The sequence below is a fragment of the Sphaerodactylus townsendi genome, linkage group LG03 (assembly GCF_021028975.2).
Source record: "Sphaerodactylus townsendi isolate TG3544 linkage group LG03, MPM_Stown_v2.3, whole genome shotgun sequence".
In the NCBI taxonomy this organism is placed as follows: domain Eukaryota; kingdom Metazoa; phylum Chordata; class Lepidosauria; order Squamata; family Sphaerodactylidae; genus Sphaerodactylus; species Sphaerodactylus townsendi.
The window spans coordinates 45996936-46017777 of NC_059427.1; the positions used below are offsets into that span (position 1 = coordinate 45996936).

Consider the following 20842-nt stretch of genomic DNA (forward strand, 5'->3'; position numbering starts at 1 on the left):
TCAGATAATGCAGGGTCCCAGGCCGCGTAAGGCCTTAAAGGTTAAAACCCACACCTTGAAGATGATTCGAATTCCACTGGAAGCCAGTGCAGCTGGCGCAGCACAGGTTGAATATGATCACAGAAGGCTTCCCCTGTGAGCAAACGCTGCCGCTGCATGTTGGACCAGTTTCAGTTTCTGGAATCAGGCGCTAGCGGGAAGGCTCCGCCAGAGAGCGAGTTACAATAGTCAAGCCTGGAGGTGACCGTTGCATGTATCACAGTGGCCAGGTCTGCCTGAGAGAGGAAGGGGGCCAGCCGCCGGGCCTGCCGAAGATGGAAAAATGCAGTCCGGGTTACAAGGGCCACCTGGGTCTCCATAGAAAGAGACGAATCCAGGTGGACCCCCAGACTGCGGACAGAGGGGGCCGGCGCCAAAATGGTCCCCTCCCACTCCGGCGGCTGGAAATCCCCTGCCTCCCCCCTGCGGCCCAGCCAAAGGATCTCCGTCTTCGATGGATTCAGTTTCAGCCTGCTCTGCTGTAACCAACCAGCGACCGCCTCCAAACAATTTTAATGTTATTTTCATTGCAAAATTACAGAGGAAAGGTGCCAATTAAAAAAAATGAAAATGGCAATAGATGGTCATGATGCTATAGGGATTTAGCAGTGGGTGGAAACAAGGAATATATCACTAATGGGACAGAACCTGCAAAACATGCACTTTCCCATTCAAAGGGTATCCAGAGTTATTTTGCTGTCTTTCGTGAAGATAATTCCATGGAAGACACAGTAAAGCGATGGAAACACCAAACAGGATGCATCGAGGATGACACTGCATGAATACTTTTGAAAACTGCACTGCTTTCAAGGAAGACAACATGGATCAAAACATCATGTCAAAAAACCTTGCTCTCTGTGGGCAACTGCTTAACTGTCACAACATTTGTTGCCATAGACATACTAACGGGGAGATCTACTTGTAAACTGCTGTGGGCAGAGGTGTGCACATATGGCTCACTCTGCACAGTCAAGATCCCTACTTTCTGAGATTTCTCCATCACACAGAGAGAGCCCTGTGAAAAAACTGTCTGAGTCGTTTAAAAGATAAAACATCTTTGTATACAAAAGATCCCAGGTTCAATAACTGACTTTTTGAATTAAAAGACTGAGGCAGTAGCTGATGTTACTCTGCACAGCTTGAAACTGTGGAGAGTCGCTGCCTGTCAGAATAGACCTTACTAATCTTGGTTTGACTTAGAAGGTTAGATGAATGTACATAGCTTGGAGACTGAACTTTCTCCCATTATTCCCCCTCATCTCTGTTCACTGCATGCATTTTCAAATATCAGAAATGAACCTTCTTCCAAGCAATGTAGGAAGGCAGTCCAATTATGATTATTACTGATATGCCCTTCAATGACACCCACAGTTGATGTGGCTTTACTGGAAAGCAAATATACAATTGTAGAATTACAGTCCAGATGCCTTTTCAATTGACTTCATTGGTAGGTGACTGAATCCAAATTTTATCAAAGCATCAGTTTCTGTTCACATAATAGATGGTTTAATTGTGTTCATCACTAAAGCTGGAAAAAAACAGACTGATTGTCCAATAGTCTACATGCTGTCACCTAAATATTTTGATATTTCCCCTCTTCTATGCTGGGCTAGTAGCTAAACCTTTGGTGTGAGTTCTTTTAAAAAATAAACAAACCAAGAATTTGTCCCTCTAAGCCTGTATAAGGTAATACATTTTGACTATTTTTAATTTAAGATAAAATAGTATGTTTGAACTATCTTTTTTTGTAGAGCAGGGAACACTGGGACACGTATGTAAAATTATTGATTGTGTTCAGCATGGAGGAACAGACCCAGTTCTAGCACTATAAGCCTGACATATTGTGGACCCTTTTCTGATTTTTGTCTGGTCCTTCACGTTTGCATATACTTGCACCCAACCCAGCTAAAAACAGTAACTAACTATGCAATCCTAATGAAACTTTTGTTTGAGCAAGTAGGATTCTGATTGGACCTTTAGATTTGCTCTCTGAAATATCATTAAGCATCCATGCTTTGATTAAGGTATCCATACATTTCATAGCCTTGTTCTGACATGCCAAATAAAACATGTTGTGAACACCGTGGTATAGTGGAACTGTGCAAATGCCTAACTCTAGTATATAAATGTAATTTCTGAACATAAATGCACAAGTGAAATTCTTCTTTAAAACTTCCTGTAGAGTATTGTCCTATACTCGAAATATGGAAATATCATGTGGAAAAAATGTTGCTGATAGAGTCTTTCACATTTAAAAATCTTCCTTCATTTTAACAGCATTTATGATCTTGCATTTAAACCTGATGGGACTCAACTGATAATTGCAGCTGGAAACAGATTACTGGTATGTTGGAGTTTTGATACATTTTTTTCTCTAGCTTTTTCTCTAGACATTGTGGCATGTACGGTCGAATATTAAAAGAACTTTCATCCCTTCTCTGTTTAATTTTTTGTACAATGTCTAAAATCATGTCACTGTTGTAAACTTTGGTGGCTTAAGAAAACGTTTTCAATTATATCCTTTGTAAAGAGAGTATTCTTTCAGTTTTCATTGATTTGAGAAGATAGGTTGATGTTAAAACAGATGAAGAACTCTTTACAATAAATAGGCTTGGTTTATCTTTTTGGGCACATGTAAAATTTTAATTTCAAAGCTTATCTGTAATTTCTTGGTATGGATTTACAAAAGTTAGAAACTAAGTAAAACTGAGCCTACCACTTTGTGGGTGAGAGACTGTTTCCTTCCTTATTGACTGTGTAACAAGTAGTGCAGACAGCAAGCTGGAATCCTAAATATTCAAGACCTGAATGCAAGCACCACTGAAATAAGAATAATTTTTTTAATTTACTTCATTTATACCCTCATTTTCTCCCCAGTGGAGACCCAAAACAGCTTAGATCATTTTCCTGACCTCTGTTTTACCGTCACAATGAGGTAGGTTAGGCTGAGATTGTGTGTCTGTCACCCAGGAAGCTTCCTTGGCAGAGGGAGGGTTTAAACATGGGTTACTCAGGTGTGACACTTTAACCACTACACTGCTCAGGCAGCAGGAATGAAGTGCTATATTAACATACATTGATGAGATTGTGTAATTATAACTTTCACCCTGACGGTATTGATTTGTTCACTTAAGTCTTACAGTCTACTCTTTGATTTTGTTTGTACAGGTGTATGATACAGATGGAACACTAATTCAGCCCCTTAAAGGGCATAAGGAAACCGTATACTGTGTGGCTTATGCAAAAGACGGTAATTGAACATATTAAATTTCTTTGGCTGGTCAGTATTTGATCCAAGGCTTGTTGTTCCTCAGCACCTGAGTATTCAAGTAGGTCTAATATTATACATTAACATACAGCTTGTCCTTTTTCAGTCTTTTTGAAAGTGAAAATAATCAACAACATTAGCAACAGGCCACAATAGAGCTTGAAGTATGGTCAGAAGACAGGAAAAGAGTTTGCAGGGATGAGAGTTCTGATTATTGCTAACCTGATAGCCTGTTCAGAAAATAATGTCTTAATGTGTTCTCTTGTGATTAATAATAGTAGTAAACCTGTTTCATTACTTATGGGGGCTTCCACATTTCGTAGGGAAGCGTTTTGCATCGGGGTCTGCGGACAAAACTGTAATCATTTGGACGTCAAAGTTGGAAGGCATTCTGAAATACACGTGAGTGATTGCCTCATATTTGACCCATCTTTGTCCCATAGCAACTTTATGGTGATATTTGGGTGCTGTGTGGTTTCTGGGCTGTATGGCCGTGTTCTAGCAGCATTCTCTCCTGACGTTTCGCCTGCGTCTGTGGCTGGCATCTTTATGGTGATAAGTAAGTTGTTGATGTCCAACAGCAATGTTTAACAATAAATAGTAGGAATGTATACAAACAATATCAAATACCCAAACCTGTAGACTTCACTTTGATTTGCACACAATTCCTGATGATGCATCTGGCGAGGATGTTATTGAAGCAATGTCTGAAGTTCTTTGTTGATTCAGTCTGCCACTTTGCTGAATGTTTTGTTTCAGTTTTGTCTGTTGATCTCTTATAGGCACAATGATTCCATACAGTGTGTCTCATACAACCCAGTTACACACCAGCTTGCATCTTGCTCCTCCAGTGATTTTGGTATGTCTTCTGCATTTTTGATTTCTTAAGGCCCAATCCTGTGACTTGCCATACCAGTCAGGAAGGGTATGGTATTGCCATCAGGTTTCTGAGGCAATATTAATGTATAGATGGAAATGGGCAGATAAGGTGTATAGTATAAAGTCACCTTCTGTCAAGGTAAATGTAATCAAGAGGGTCATCTCCCCCCGCAAATAACTGTAAATAGAGGAGTTAAGCAGGATTGTGTCTTGGCCCCAACCTTATTCAAGCTGTTTTTAAATGATCTAGCTCTTGCTCTAATGGCAGTAAATGCTCATAGTCCCTCACTTGGTAGAATACCTATCTTGTTATTTGTGGATGATGCCATACTGTTATCCAGACAGAGAGTGGGGCTTGAAGCGCCTCCTTGATCAATGCTCCGAATACTGCAGTAGCAATAATTTGCACCTCAACTACTCTGAAACTGAGTCTATAAAGAGTTGTTACCTATTATGAATGAAATGTCTATTTTGACTTGGACAAAAGTATTATGAATGGGAATTTAGCTGTGTATTATACCACAGTAAAATATTATGAATGAGACCTGAAAATTGCTGTGTTACATTGTGACTAAAATATTGTTTCTCACCTAATATTTGTTGTTAATTATGAAATGATTTTTCTGTATATAATTCTTCTATGAAGCAATAGGTTTGTATAACTTTGGTACAAAGAAATTTTTGTTTATGTTGTTATTCCTATGAAGCAATAGGAAAATACATACATATGAAAATAATTTCCAAGTCAAGTACATGTTTTCATGTCATTATTTATTATCCTGTGGGTTCTGTTCAAATGTTAAAAAATATTAGATATTTCAAAACACATAACACCATTCAGTTTCTTAGGGTGTGAACTCGCTTGTGTTACTAGGGCCTGTATTGTAACCAAAATTGCGGACCTGGGTTTATCCCTTGAGGCACTAGCTTTGCTGCCTTCCAGTGAAATATTTTGTACCATCAAGAAAAAACTGTTTGATTTGGAACACCGGATGCTAATCAGCAAAGCAGAGACATTTTGCTCTCTTTTTCTTGGGATTCCCCTTAGTCCCTTTGCTATAGCAAAATATTTGTACTTATTTGCCGAACCCAAATTTCTCTCGCATGATGCAGTGTCTTACCCTCTGCCTTATGACAGGGGAGGGCCTTAAAACTTCCACATCTTGAAAGATACTGCATCTGCGCTATGAACTGTGAGGAATCTGGAATGCATGTCTTGTTCCATTGCCCCCTGTATAGTCGAGTTAGGGCAGTGATGGCGAACCTTTTAGTGACTGAGTGCCAGGGGAAGAGCGAGGGGAAACTGCACTCAGGGCATGCGTGCGCCCTGTGGCCCTGCCACACCACCATCCACCCCCGCCCTGCCCTGGAATGCCCCAAAATACCTCACCACACCCCCGGAACACCCTCACTACGCCCCCGCAGGGGAATGTGCCCAGTGCATAACGCACCCCTCTCCCCCTGGGCACTATGCCACTGCTGAGTGCCCAAACTGGGGCGACAGCGCACGTGCCCACAAAGAGGGCTCTGAGTGCCACCTCTGGCATGTGTCATAGGTTCGCCACCACTGAGTCAGGGCGAAGATATTACTCTCTCTACTTGTGGGCACTGATTGTTTAACTGAGCAGCAAAAGACTATTGTTTTACTGAACAATGAAGATTGGCATATCCTGGAGGCAGTGGCCGAGTTTCTTTGCTATGTTATTTCAATTCATTCCAAATGCCTCTAATCACCATTATACCTATGCTCTTATTTATAAGTGTATTATTTCCTTCTCAATCTGCTATTTTATCATTGATTTATTATGCCATTAAAGGTTATGTACTACTACTACTACAGGTGTATGGTAAAGGAAGGAGTAGTAGTGGAGATTTGCTGTTATTTAGGAGTTCTTATATTTCATGTCACTTTTCAAAATATAAATGCATCCTACAGTGATGAAATTGGTTTAACTCCTTCTTAACTACCGTTGTGTTTTTAAGGTCTTTGGTCTCCAGAACAGAAGTCAGTCTCCAAACATAAAGCAAGTAGTAAAATCACCTGCTGTAGGTATGTAAGTGCTCCATTCAGATATATATTTTATTTCTGCAAATTATAAATATTTATTATGAAATGCATTTGAATCCTATGTCTACACCAATGGCTTTATGTTTTAAAACACAGTAAAATTTAGACAAATATGTAAGTACAGTAGTATTGGACAGTGATGGCGAAGCAAGGAGAAACTATGTCCAGGGCATGCGTGCGCCCTGCACCCCTGCCTTGGAACGCCCTTGGAATGCCCCGAAACACCCCCACCACACCCCTGGAATGCCCTCGCCATGCTCCTGCAGCAGCATGCACCCAGTGCATTGTTCACCTCTGGTCCCCTTGGTGCTATACCACTGCAGAGTGTCCAAACTTGAGCAACAGTGCGTGTGCCCACAAAAAGGGCTCTGAGTGCCACCTCTGGCACGTGTGCCATAGGTTCGCCACCACTGGTATAGGATGATGATTGTCTCCTTTTTTTGCTGGTAAGTCACAGCTGATGAATGGTGAACTCATAGAATTTTTGAGACTTGAGAAAATTTGGAGGTAGTGTGCCATTGCCTTCCTCTGTGTCACAACCCTGGTGTTCCTTGGAGGTCTCCCATCCGAATACTAGCCAGGGTCAAGACTGAGAGTGTGTGACTGGCCCAAGGCCACCTTTGAACCTGGATTTCCCAGGTCCTAGTCCAACACTTTAACCACTACACCATGCTGGCTCCCTAGGCTAATGATACAGCAGTGAAAAAAGTGGTCTGTATCAAAAGTCTGTAGAATATGAAATGGAATCTGAGCTACATCAAAAGGTGCTGTTCTGCTGTTGTAACAGCACTTCCATTGGCTAAGGAAGGTCAGAGGACTGTAGATTTTATCAACTCACCCCTACCACACACCGTATCTCCTAGGTATTCCTGAGGGCCCTTTAATGCCCTGACCCCGACCCCCCGGCAAGAGCAGAATTTGGGAAACCAGGTTTAGTTGATTGCAGCAAGAAGAGGAAAGCAAGAAGTCCTATTCTGCAAGCTTCATCTCCCATGATGACCTGGATCCAACCCTCTATCATGAATTGGTAGAATTTCCCCCCAGATAATGATGAAATTTAAGATTGTAGCATTTTATGAAAGACTTTCAGGACTTGTTGTTCAGCTTAAACAGACATGTTCCTGTGCCACTACTCAATATATTTGCTTTACATATCCTCTAATGTTGGGGTCCCCAACTTGTGGGCACCTTGGGTATCAGACACAGTATGGTGGGCGAAACCACACAATGGCTGCCCAAAGTGTCTCCCTCAAGAGGCGGAGGCTGTTTCAAAACGACCTTCAGTCACACAGTGAAGATCCTTGTGATATGGTGGCACCTGCTGCCAAAGCAACATTTTAAAAAATTTGCACAGCCAAACAAATTCGCTGGGCAAAGTTCGCCTGGCCTCACCCATGATCTAAAATTACTTGAGCAGGAACCAGAAAAGGGGTCAGTGGGCACCCTGGGGACCCCTGCTCTAACCCATTCTTATCTATGCATCTTAAGGTGTAAATGAAACACATTCTGATCAGCTGGTAGTGGTGGTCTGGTGGCTCTTGTTCCTAACGTTTTGCCTGCATCTGTGGCTGGCATCTTCAGAGGTGTATCACAGAGGTGTGTAACAGACTTCCCTCTGTGATACACCTCTGAAGATGCCAGCCACAGATGCAAGCGAAACGTTAGGAACAAGATCCACCAGACCATGGCCACACAGCCCGGAAAAACCACCACAACCAGTTGAATCTGGCCGTGAAAGCCTTCGGCAATACATTCTGATCAGTTTGCGATCACATATGCTCATCTGATAAACAGTATAAAGAGTTCTCCCCTCACCCTTCCCTGGAGTCTTTTATTACATTGAATCTCAATAGGCCCCTGCAGTCTCTGTCAGGGTGAGGAGATGTTTATTTTTTTTCAGCCTGTTGTATGATGTTGTTTTTCTCCCCCCTCCTCTCACTTCAGTTGGACAAATGATGGACAGTACCTTGCTTTGGGGATGTTCAATGGCGTTGTTAGTATAAGAAATAAAAATGGTGAAGAGAAAGTGAAAATTGAACGGCCAGGTGGCTCTTTATCTCCAGTATGGTCTATTTGTTGGAATCCATCAAGGTAAACTTTTATTTATTTATTTTTAAAAAGCATTTACCATTACAAATGTTGGGAGGCCTCTAGAGTCTTTACTGGCTTCAGTAACTGCTTCTGCACCCTGATGTGTACATTTCTGAGGCTCATATCCTTAGTTTTCTGCTCAATTAAGCAAATCTGGATTTAATTCCTAAGAGCATATGTCATTCTTCTAGATTTGCCACCAATAACAAACTGCCTATTAACTCCTGTATCATATTTGTGTACATATGAGTAAAAGGGAATCCTTTTGTGACTCCTACTTTGATGAGGGGTAATCAAGAAAGGTTCTTTATGTTCCTAAGAGTTATGATTGGATAGCTGAAGTGTCCAAGATTGCTTTTAGCATCACCTTTATTTTCTTTGTGCATTGTAGAATCAGCTGAGCATGAAAGTTTCTTTTTTTGCATAGCAAAGGCTGATGTTTTTAATACATCTGGGCAACAACATGTCTCAATGTGGATGATTACATTGAAAGCTTAAGAGTGATTGCTCACAACTGATTGTGGAGAGATTTCACTACCCAAAAACTGACGCAGAAAGTTAATATTTTAGGATCATATGTGATATTTGATATATTTCATAGCACATCATCCTGTTTCAGTCTGGCCTTCTGCTTTAAAAGATGTCAGTGTGGCCAGTTTTTGTAGTTCACTTATTGAGATGGATACTGTAATGATAGACGTATTTCTCTACTAGCTTGGATACAAATGGTATAGACATTTCTTATCTGCCTTGCATTCTGTAGAACTTACTTTATCCAAGGTTCTCATGCTCCTATATCGTTTGTTGCCTAATTAATTAGGACTTCATTTTAAACACATTAAAGATAAGAATAAATTATGATGTGAGAAGAACTCGGAACATTGAGTTAATGCTTTTATTTACTTTCTGACAATATCAGTAAGATTTGAAATTCCCCAAAGGACAGTGGAGTTGGTGACTTTGGAATCATGAGGATTCAGTCCCAAATAAAATGGGAAGTTCTGCAGGGTTGGTGGTACTCTGATGTTTTGGAGTCCCATGGCTGAATCGCAAAGGCTGGGAGAGAACAACCCTATTTGAAAGGAGATCTCCCACTTAAAAGTAAATGAAAATAGCTGAAAACATATAATGCAAAAACTCCAAACTCTCTATCATTCCCCAAATTGATTGTATTAATTTTATTTCATTTCTACCCCACCTTTTCTCAGCACAATCTGGGCTCAAGGCAACTAACAACAGCGTAGTTTAAAATAGTTAATCAACAAAGTAAAAGTTAGATAGTAAAGTATGTGTGTGTATACACATTAACATTAAACCTTAAAAACCTAACTAAAAATGATGCCCAAATAGTGATTTCCTCTTGTATATAAGTTCAACCCCATTAAAAAAGGGGGAGTCAACCTTAATATGGGTGAAGATAATCCCAGGGGGTGATGACAGGGAGACCCTAGAAAATGACAGTGGGGAATCTAAGGATCTAATGGGGTCCAGCTGAAAAAAGAGAAAACAAAGAGAAAACAAGGGACGGGAAAATCGAGGAAAGGGGGCAGCAGATGTAGAATGTCACTGTCCTGAACCATAGGCTTGGTGGAACATCTCCATCTGTGGAACTGAGTCAGGCCAAACAAGCCCTGGCCCTGGTTGAGAAGACAGTGTATATTTCTTGGGCCAGAGAGCTCCTGGAGGTTGTTTCTGGTTGCTGTGTTCTGGTCCAGTTGTATTTTCTGTAGCAGTTTCAAGGATAGCCCTGAGTACAGTGAGTTGCAGTAGTCTAACCTGGAGGTGACCATTTCAAGGATTACTGTGGCTATATCAGGGCAGGACAGGTAGGGAGACAGCTGCTGGTTTGGCAAAGATGGAGGAATACAGTCTGGGCTGTGTTTGTGACCCGGGCTTCCAAGAAAAGGGAGATATACAGAGTCACCCCCAAACTGCTGACAGAAGGAACTATTGTAAGTTGAACACTGTCAAGAGTCAGGAGCTGACTTTCCTAACCTGGACCTCCATGATCCAGTCACAGGTCCAGATTCAGATGACTCTGCTTTAACTATTTCATCACAGCCGCCAGGCCCATGGTCAGAGCATCCATCCATCCATCCATCCATCCATCCATCCATCCATCCATCCATCCATCCATCCATCCATCCATCCATCCATCCATCCATCCATCCATCCATCCATCCATCCATCCATCCATCCATCCATCCATCCATCCATCCATCCATCCATCCAACCATCTGTACAACTGGGTGTCATCAGTATATTGATGACATCCCTGAACCTGGGCAAGGGGACACACATAGATATTAAAAAGCGTTAAGGAGAGGATCATAACCTGAACGACTTCAGTATCAAGGGGTATTGTGTTGAGACCTTTTCCACTAGTGACACCCTCTCTCCCTGATTCTGGAGAAAGGAGAGCAGCCATTGAAGGACTGTCCCACATAACCCAGAATTGGCATGCAAAGCTTCTGAAAGACGTTTGAGCTTTGCTGACTTTCTGTAACAACAGTGTTACTGTAGTTTATTAGGTAGCTGCCAAAAGTCTTTCTGTGTTTGCCTACATTTCCTGGCAGAAATGCCAGAGAGTTCTCTTGGTTAATCTCAGAGATAAAGTCTTGTAGGTCTGAGAAAATTAGGGATGTACAGTTAGATAACAACCTGCTGAAACCGGACTGAAATGAACTGTCTTTTCGTATCATTATGACTAAACCATGTCCATTATTCTGGTGCAGCCTGTCTGGCTTAGAGTCTGAGAATATGAAAGGGAGAGGAGAAAGTGAGGACACAGTTGCTGACAGTGACAGTTTCCTGTTAACAGAATTGCCAACAGTTGTTGCTGCTACAGTGGATTACACGGAGTAATTTGTGTTCCAAAAGGTTGGTTATACTTATCAGTGGCTCACAAGGAGGGCTTGGAGTTGATTCTGTCTAAGCAGAGACGACCTGTTCTCTTTTGGGCTGTCCTGGCAAAGTGCAGCACAGGGCTTTCACATGCTAATACCCGAGTACAGGTAGGCAGTGCTACAGAGCGGAGAAAGGGGTCAGTGGAAGCAAATGCTGCATTTCACACACACACACACATACCCCATAATGAAAAGCATCATTTTCCGCTAGGTAAATCTTCTTCTTGTCTCTGCTCGCACATAGGGAAGCATTGCTGCTGCTGTTGGCACTAAGGAAAAGGATAGAAGCACATGCCATGTTTGTCCCACCTCTGCTCACTACAGACAAAAAGCCTCTCCAGTGCTATCTTAGTGTGTATGCCATTCAATCAGTATCCATAGCACAATAGTAGTCCTAAACATAATTGCAACCTTCTAAGCCCATTGAAATCAAAAGGATTTAGCAGGGTGTAACTCTTCTTAGGACTGCATTGTACGTGACACAAACCCAGAGCCAAGCCAGGTAAAACCCAAGAAAGCAGTGAGGAGTTTGGATCTGAGGGGTCCTGATATTGCTTAATGTCATGCTGCTTTAATGTCAATCTATTGTCTGCCCCTCCCGCCTATGCCCTTTGTTTGGTTTGAAAATAGACCCTCCCCCAGATCCTTCTACTTCCATCCATTGTAGATATGAATGCTTGGTCTCTATTTATATACATATCTCCCTGTCACATATTTTGTGCCCAGTTCCTGCTTTCTTGGGTTGCCAAATATCTACCATTTTCCACACGGTACTTGAGAATTTTAATTGCCTAGAAAACAAAGACATTTCTCTTAATCTCCCTACAGCTTGGCAGGGAGGAAGCCTTCAGTGAGGAGTGCAATCCATGAGCATGTTATCTATGGTGGGGATCAGCTAGAGCAGAAGTATAGTTTCCATTGAAGTCACTGGGGGATAGGATGAAGCCTAGAACAGAGAAAAGAGATGCACATAACAATAGTCAAATAATAACAAATTTAAAGACTAGACTGAATTTTTAAAAAAAGGAATTAAAAAAAATATGCTTATCTTTACTGAGAGTAGTTTTACATAGTAAGCAGTGGAAAATGCTTCTTTACCGTTGTGTGTGCATATGCCAAGTTCCTATAGACGTTGCCAGGTTCGTGGCTCTCATAGTTGTACAATGTACATTGTAGGAAAAATATATCCTTTCTTTATGCATTTGTTAACCATCTTACGGGTACACAGGGAGAAAATCTTCGGCAAGCGCAAAATGTTTATTTCATCATCTTACTAAATTTGGCCCCTTTTTAGCTCTGGAGATAGATTACATTTTGAGGACTGGCAGTTAATGCTTTTGTATATTCCAAGACTACTATTTTCCTAAGTCTTAAAAAACAGAAAAAACAGAAACTTGCTCTGAAAAGGGATTTATCACTACCCTTAGTAACCTTAAGCAGAACTAAGTACAAAATGTATTCATCCACAAAAAGACCTTTCATGCTGACATAGTTGATCTGGGACTAATGTGTTTTGAAATCTAAATTCTGTCATAGCAGTAGGAAATGTGAATGATCAATTGGTATTTACAGTCGATGGGAGAATCTCTGGTCTACTAGAGAAAACGATGAAGAAGAGGAGGCAGTTCATAACTGCTTAGAGGAGCTACCAGTTCTGAAGTCCATCACGTGCTGTAGTCAGGGTAGTGAGGCAGAGGAAGAAGAGCATGAGGAAGAGGAGAGCCCTAGGGATGCCAGCTCGTGAGTGAAACTTCCACAAAATAAAGCTATGTTCTCTCAGAATTAACATATATTTCAGCACTAGCTCAGTGTTTCTCAAACTGGGGTCTGGGGACTCCTGGGGATTTACAAAGAGGCTCCAGGGTTCTTGAATGATTTGTAAATAACTAAGGTGATCCCTTCTTACACTCATCTGTCTACCATAAAACAGGCCTCTCTGTTTTTCTAGGAACAGGATTAGGTCCCTTCATGCTCTTCAAGGAAGGGACAAAGTCAGTTTCCCTCTCTTTTGGAGCTGCTGACAGCTGAACTCATCTAACTTGCAGGTCACCTCAGAGGGACTAGTCAGAAGATGTTCTGATTTAAATTCTAGGAACCAGTAACTCTGGTCTAGAAATGAATTGGTTGAATATCACCAAGCAAGTACACTTGAAAAGGTGGTTATTATAGTTATTTCTGATACAAAATCAAACTGGTTTTCATTTTGGTTTCCCCGTGAAAGATTTCACCATAGAGAGATGGCACTCTCTGTCCATAGACAATAATAGCCAGTGGTGGTTTTCAGTGGGCTACTGGAACGTCAGATTTTGAATGATGCTGGCCTAAATGTATTTCTGTGAAGAGCTCTGAAAGTTTTTTCCTCAAGCTCCTGCCTACCCTGTTTAGCTGGCCTCTGCAGCAGAGTGTTTAACCAAGAAGGAAATTTCTTCCTGATTCCAGTGCAATGTTTTTTCCACTCACATAGTGAAATTAATTCTGAGTTATGGCCCAGTTAGACATCTATGCTTTAAACAGGCGCTGTTTAGAGTATGGCACATGCTGGTAAGGGAGGAGGGTAAGTGTTGGGGAAGCTGAAGTTTGAGAACCGCTGCCCTAGATCATTTTGTTGATAATTTGTATTACTATCTGTAACAGTAAAGTGGGCAGCTCATGCTAGTCAGAAAAGCATCAAAGTCACAGACAAGTCTCTGTTTTGTGACTTTGTCAGTCAAAAGAAAATGAACAAAAATCTGAAGAGCGTGATGAGGACTGAACATATACCTGAAGGTATGAAATGTTGATGCTAATTAAGAGTCAGTGGGAAGGTTGGAGGGAGCTGGTGGGAGATAGGGGCTTCAGCGAACCAGTTTTCTCTGGCCTGGTGGTACATTATGTCTAGTGAGGCCCGGGTGCTGCAGAATTTGATGCGATTCTACAGGGCCTGCGAGTTGGAGCTGTTCCATCAAAAATATGTTTGAGGCTGCTAAGCTTTTCCATCAATCTGGCCTCCCCTCCCCCCTTTTTCTTATCTTTCTCCCTTTAATTTGAATAACTTTGCTATATTATTTGCTATATTATTGCTATCGGGATTTTATAATTAGTTTTAAATATAGAAGTTGTGATTATGTTTTTAGAACTGTTAAAAGCCGGCCTGGGGAAGGTCAGTGTATAAAACTAGTTTGGTAGACAGACAGAGTAACCTGGAAGACAGATTGTGTGAGGTGAAGGAATAATCACCCCGGTTCCTTATGGGTCTTAGTTTGTAATCTTAATTACATAATAAGCGGTATTACATAGGTTCTTAGAGTTGGTACTTGATCCAATTTTAAACCCAGATATAAACAGCAGCCCTACTATTTCTTCATACCATCACTTGATAGCAAGACCCCCACCAACCACCATATGCTGGGCCTTAAGTATTTTGGACTCAGCACAAATTCTTGTTATCTTCAGCAGGTTTCAGTCTATGATACTTCCCCAAATCTTGATGCTTTACACTATGTGTTCATAAAGCTTGAAGAAAGTTGTGGGCAGAACATGCTGTAGGGAGACGTGACAGATCCTCCTCTGTGATATGAACCAGGTGGAGGGATTATGCATGTCTGAAGAGAATTTTAAGTTGTGAACGCTCTTACTATGGAGCAATAGTAGTGGGCTGACTGGAAAAAAAGCCCACATTTCATACTAGGTATGGAATTTCTGTTGACCAGCTGAAATTGCATCCACATTTTCCATGATGTGACCTTGCTGAATCCAATTCATCTTTCAATCTGTTTTCCAACCAAACTACATCTTGCTCTTCTGAGAAAATCTGGAACATGGGCGAAATGATATCGAGTGAGCTTTTAAGAACAACAAATCTTCGCTCAGAAAATATTTTTGCTATAAATCTGTAGTGAGCACAAATTGCTATTTGATTCATCCATGAAATCTTGGTGATCTTAATATTGCTACTGACATACGTTATTGTAGTAGTGACAATTCCAGAGGTGATCTGGTGCTTATCTTCTCAGAATTGTTTACTACATTTCTTAATTGGCTTCTCCTTTTGTACTTGGTAGAGATGAACACAATGACATCTTAGCTGTGGCAGATTGGGGCCAAAGGCTTTCCTTTTATCAGCTCAGTGGCAAACAGGTAAGTTCTATGTTGGAAAGTACACCTGTTCCTTTTCTTGTTTTCAGGGAAATGTTGAGTTTACTATGGAAAGTTTTCTTTATCCAATCCCCAAATCTGTGAAACAGGTTTATATTTTGATTCTTTTATATTATTTATTTACTCCTTTTATACTGCACCTTTTTCCTTAATGGAGAAAGCAGCAAACATTTTTCTTCATTTTTCTATTTTATCATAATATGACTGGCACAAGGTTACCCTGGAAACTTCCATATCAAGCAGTCCATGATTACCATTTTTAAGTTGCTAGGAGATGAAGGAGGATTGTTGAACCAGTCTGTTTCTCAGACAGAATTTACAGTAGGTTGGCTGATGTGGGTTTTCTGGGTTGTGTGATCATGGTCACACACAGCCCAGAAAACACACAACAGCCAGTTGATTCAAGCTGTGAAAACCTACAACAATACAATTTACAACATGTTTACAACTGTGTTGAGTTGTGCCACCTATCAGTGTTCTAGTCTGTTACTGGCTGGGGTCCCTCCACTGGCTAGAAGAGCAAAAACGGCAAAAGTGTAGACTAAACAGATGTTGCTGGGCCCCAGCTCTGAGCCTCAATCTTTGATGTGCATGCATTAATTATGGCAAGAAAGCACTGGTAGATCAGACATAAACATCTGACAAATCAAATACAAGATTTCTAATTATGCTATGAACATTTATTGGTTTATCTTATTTTTAACCTTTCTTTCATATTCTTATAGATTGGAAAAGATAGAGTCCTGAACTTTGATCCTTGCTGTGTTAGTTACTTCTCAAAAGGAGAATACATCTTACTTGGAGGCTCTGACAAACAAGTATCCCTGTATACAAAGGATGGGGTACGCCTTGGCACCATAGGAGAACAGAGCACTTGGGCGTGGACGTGTAAAGCTAAGCCGGATTCCAATTATGTGGTAATTACATGAACATTTGTGAGAGCATTTTGTGTATGTTGCCTTCTTTTCATAAGGTCCTTGATTCTGTTGCCCAAAAGGTAGAAGATCCAAAATTTTGAGTCTGAGACAAAATCCCATCAACAAGTACACTACAAAATCACTGTTGCAGTGATAAATTCTTACAGTTTTTGGACCAACACCATTAGAGACCATTTCAAGGCAAACCCTGATTGAGTCAGGAGCCACGAGCAGTAATGAATTTCTGGGTTGGTAACACATTTTTGCATACGCTGTCATGCTTATATTTGTATTTTTAGAAGTCCACCTAAATCATTATCAGCAGAGGGGAGCTACCTATAGTAGACAAGGAAGTCTAGTAGTCCAACTGCATATACTCAGCAGCCTCCCTCCTACTTGGAATAAGACACATTTCACAAGCTGTTCATTCCACAGGAAGGCTTTACTTGATGGTTGCAGCATAACACAATACTATACACTATGCAAAGTTCTTAAGCTACACAGGACTAAGCACTAAGGTAAGCAAGAAGCCTAGAGATACATACAGAGTTCTATAAACTGCCTTTATAATGTTCAAGCTAGTACTTTGCCCAGCAACAGTCTTCCATAGGAACAGAGTCACAGTCTCTTGCACCAATTACATTTAAGGTCGACTATCACAAGTTGCTCCAGACTTTCTGGCTCCGATTCTGTTGCTGACCTAGGAGATGAACCCTCTTTTTTCATAACAATACCATAACAATCATGATGTGAAAAATGATGTGGAGGGAGAGAGATTGCTCTTGTACAAGTGAGTTGTACTCCAGAGGCAGGATATCTACCACGTCCTTCTCTGCTTTTTAGTTTGCCTCAGACTGCTGCATAGCCCCAAGTACCCTCTTCCTCCTTCTTATACCATTGCACTCATCTTGGTGCTCACACTATGGGCATTGCCATGGATGGCTTTCCTCCCCTTCAACTTTTGATCCTTTATAGCCTTCAGTTAAGATTATCCATTGTTGGGTTTCTTTTCTTCTTATTTCCACATGTCTCCCACAATGTAGCCCTTGAACCATATATTCATCTGCTCTGAACTATTGCAAAGTGCATGATGTATGGTACTGCACTGTGCAGATAGCAGTGAAATAATATGTAGCATCTAAGATTAACTCTGGTAAAAGAAGCACTGACTCCTAGGACAATTCCTTTGAATGTAGAACGGCTAGTCGGAAATTTAGCTGGCAAGTACATTAAAAACATAATGGCAGAATAGAAATAACTACTATGTCAGTTCTTTCCCAACCCCCATCTCATTTTTCCTGTGGAGGATTACAGTATTTGAAAAACAGATTTGAGACATTTTAATTGGCACATATATTTAACTAAAAGTCATATAAGGTCATTACCTTTCCCCCCATTTTTGGCACATGTTACTGTTCAGATGCACAAATGATCTTTTGGTGCTCTTTTGCCTTTTGCACAGGCAGTGGGAAGCCAGGATGGGACCATTTCGTTTTATCAGCTGATTTTTAGCACAGTCCATGGCCTGTACAAGGATCGATATGCTTTCAGGGACAGCATGACTGATGTTATTGTTCAGCACCTGATTACTGAGCAAAAAGGTAGCCTTCATCAACTTTATAATTTGGGGTTTGATTTTTTTTTTGCTAATTATTTATTTTTGTAAACAGCAGTTGTATCAAATTCCTTTATATGGAAACCTTGACCTCGTTTATATTTTTTAATACTCATGTTTTTCCAAAGGAATGTTGTGTTGGTCTGAAGTCTGCATTTCATTTTCACGCTACTTTTGTAGGCCCATTAAAATATGTAGTGTCTCATTTTTTTACGATATGGCAAAATGTGTATGCTTTCCTTGGCAATGGTTGACCAGATGTTTTAAGAATGAATAATTAATACAAAAGTAGCTATTAGAAGCACTAAGTTGCAGCAAACATCCACGAAAAGGTGTGGGTAGGAGTTAGTTGCTGATGTGCATTGTTGTGTTAACTTAATACTTAACACTGTCTTCCAAATCTGCTTGAAGCACCCAGTGTGGCAGAAATGATAATGCAGGAGGATGGAGAAGGCAAAAAAGAAGCACTGACTGTGTTCTTCTTTGCCTTCCTGTGAATAGCTGGGAGGTGGGTCTGAGAGCAAGTGGCTACTTCCACTGAGCTCCCTGCTTTTTCAATTACCAGAATCAGGGCCACTGACTGTAATCAATGAGGTGATGCGAGATGTAATGCTTAGAACGTCTCTGCTTACAGAGATGTTACAGCTGCCGCCACTTTCCTTGCTAAAATAAATGCATTCCCAAATTGCAACCATGCACTTAATTTTGAAAAGTTTGTATATTTTTATCTTTATCCTATCTTTCTGCTTCCTTCCACCTATTTCCTTTCCACACTCTCTTTGTTCTGTTTTGTATTCTAAAGGTGATTGTGATGCTCTTTGTTGTGGCTCATCATGACCCACCATTTGAAGATGAGTGGCCTGTTTGGCAGCTTTGTTGAGACTAGCTTGGTCTCCACTTGCAAAAACAAATGCTAGAGGAAGAGGAGTGGAGTCAGATAGGGATGTGGAGGTAGTCATAGAATGGGAAAAGGAGATTTAAAAAAGGCTGGTTGTGGTTCATGTGGGATTCATGAGCCCTTTGGGCAGGGGTAGGGAACCTGCGGCTCTCCAGATGTTCAGGAACTACAATTCCCATCAGCCCCTACCAGCATGGCCAATTGGCCATGCTGACAGAGGCTGATGGGAATTGTAGTTCCTGAACATCTGGAGAGCCGCAGGTTCCCTACCCCTGCCTTTGGGGGTAGGGCGGTTTACCAAATCGAATAAATAATAATAATAATTACTATTATTAGGAGCTGAGGGTGGCACAAAGAAGAACTCGAGCCTCCCTTCTCATACCCCACATCTTGCAGAATTTTCTATACCTTCAGTATAGGACAAAAGTAATGATTACTAAATTCTATCTGACGGAAAGATGTCAGGAGATGTGTCAATTAATCTGCCTAATGTCCTTTTGACTGCCTCCCCCCTCATTCCAGTTCTCTTTTAGCCTTAGAGAATCTTATTTAAGTGCTTCTTTCATCAAAACCATTATTATATGCAATAGGAAACATAGCTCTGTTAAAATAGCATTCATATTGCCCTGGTCAGCTATTAGCAAGACTTTCATTTTTATAAAGTTGAGCCCATTTTGTTTCCCATTCCTGCTGCAGGAAAAAAAAATGGTGGGCTTAACTTTACAAAAGGTGAGTCTCGCTAATAGCTGTCCAGGGTAATATAAATGCTTTTTTCCCCCAAAGTTCAGTGTTTAACAGTGCAGGCAATAATGGTTTAGATCAGGGGTAGGGAACCTGCGGCTCTCCAGATGTTCAGGAACTACAGTTCTCATTGGCCATGCTGGTAGGGGCTGATGGGAATTGTAGTTCCTGAACATCTGGAGAGCCGCAGGTTCCCTACCCCTGGTTTAGATGAAAGTGGCGCTTAAATAAGATTCTCTAAGGCTAAAAGAGAATCTGCGCTGTTTTCCCCAGCGGAAACAGGATCCTTTCACTTCTGTCGCACAACTGAACTGCCACCTTTTTCTTTAGAAATAGTACCACACAAAGGTGTCTGTACTTTAGCGTGAATCTAGATTAAAATGATCTCAAGTCTAATGCATTTGGGTTTTGACTCAGCAACTCGTTTTACTGCTTTCTTTCCAGTTCGAATAAAATGCAGAGAACTTGTAAAGAAAATTGCAATCTACAAAAACAGATTAGCAATCCAGTTGCCAGAGAAGATCCAGATTTATGAGCTATATTCTGATGATTCCTCAGACATGTGTTACCGTGTGAAGGAAAAGATAATGAAAAAATTTGAATGTAACTTATTGGTTGTATGTTCGGATCATATCATCTTATGCCAGGTAAGCACTGACAATCTGAAAACGAACACATGAATCTGCCTTATATTGAATCCGATCATTGGTCCATCAAGCTGCTGCTCTCCAAAGTCTCAGGGCAATTCTGGTATTCTCTATTATTTAAAAAAGCAAGAGTCCAGTGTTTTCCTTCAAAGCATGATAGACTATCTCAGGCACATTTAGTTTCATTAGTAGGTCCACACTAATTTTCTATGTGAGTTAGATTCCATGACTTTGTAAAGTATGCATCATTCTCCCTTTTATTTGCTTGCTTTCAGAATGAAAATAAAATAGTGTCAGTGAATCACCTGTCATTCTGAAGTGGTTTGTTGTGCTTGGTTTGGTTCTTCACTTGTTGAAATATCAGAAGGTTAAAGTAATGCACTTTTTCAATGCAATACAAATTATGGCACTTCGCATGTTTAGTGGTTGCTGCTTTGCAGCGATACACTCTTGGATATTAGTTTATAAAGTATGATTATAGCCGCTTGTGCTAAAGGGTGCTAGAAGAAACTTTCAGATTTTGTTTGGTTAAAGTACAACTTTGATAACTGCTTCTGTAGTTTATTGTGTCACTCAGTGAAAGTGCGTGGAGTCAGGTAGATGGCTGTGCCATGGGCACAAAGAACTATAGAAGTCTGT

General features: G+C 40.9%; 1 protein-coding gene across 1 annotated transcript in view; it reads left to right on the forward strand.

Moving 5' to 3' along the window:
* The window catches only part of IFT122 (intraflagellar transport 122), a 70145-nt gene that overhangs the window by 1510 nt on the left and 47793 nt on the right, over nt 1-20842 (forward strand). The window contains exons 2-11 of the mRNA XM_048487972.1: nt 2317-2383; nt 3208-3289; nt 3631-3709; nt 4090-4166; nt 6170-6236; nt 8199-8345; nt 15292-15367; nt 16111-16302; nt 17765-17903; nt 20001-20203. Of these exons, the coding sequence (XP_048343929.1) occupies nt 2317-2383; nt 3208-3289; nt 3631-3709; nt 4090-4166; nt 6170-6236; nt 8199-8345; nt 15292-15367; nt 16111-16302; nt 17765-17903; nt 20001-20203 (1129 nt within the window). The remainder of the gene's footprint in view (nt 1-2316; nt 2384-3207; nt 3290-3630; nt 3710-4089; nt 4167-6169; nt 6237-8198; nt 8346-15291; nt 15368-16110; nt 16303-17764; nt 17904-20000; nt 20204-20842) is intronic.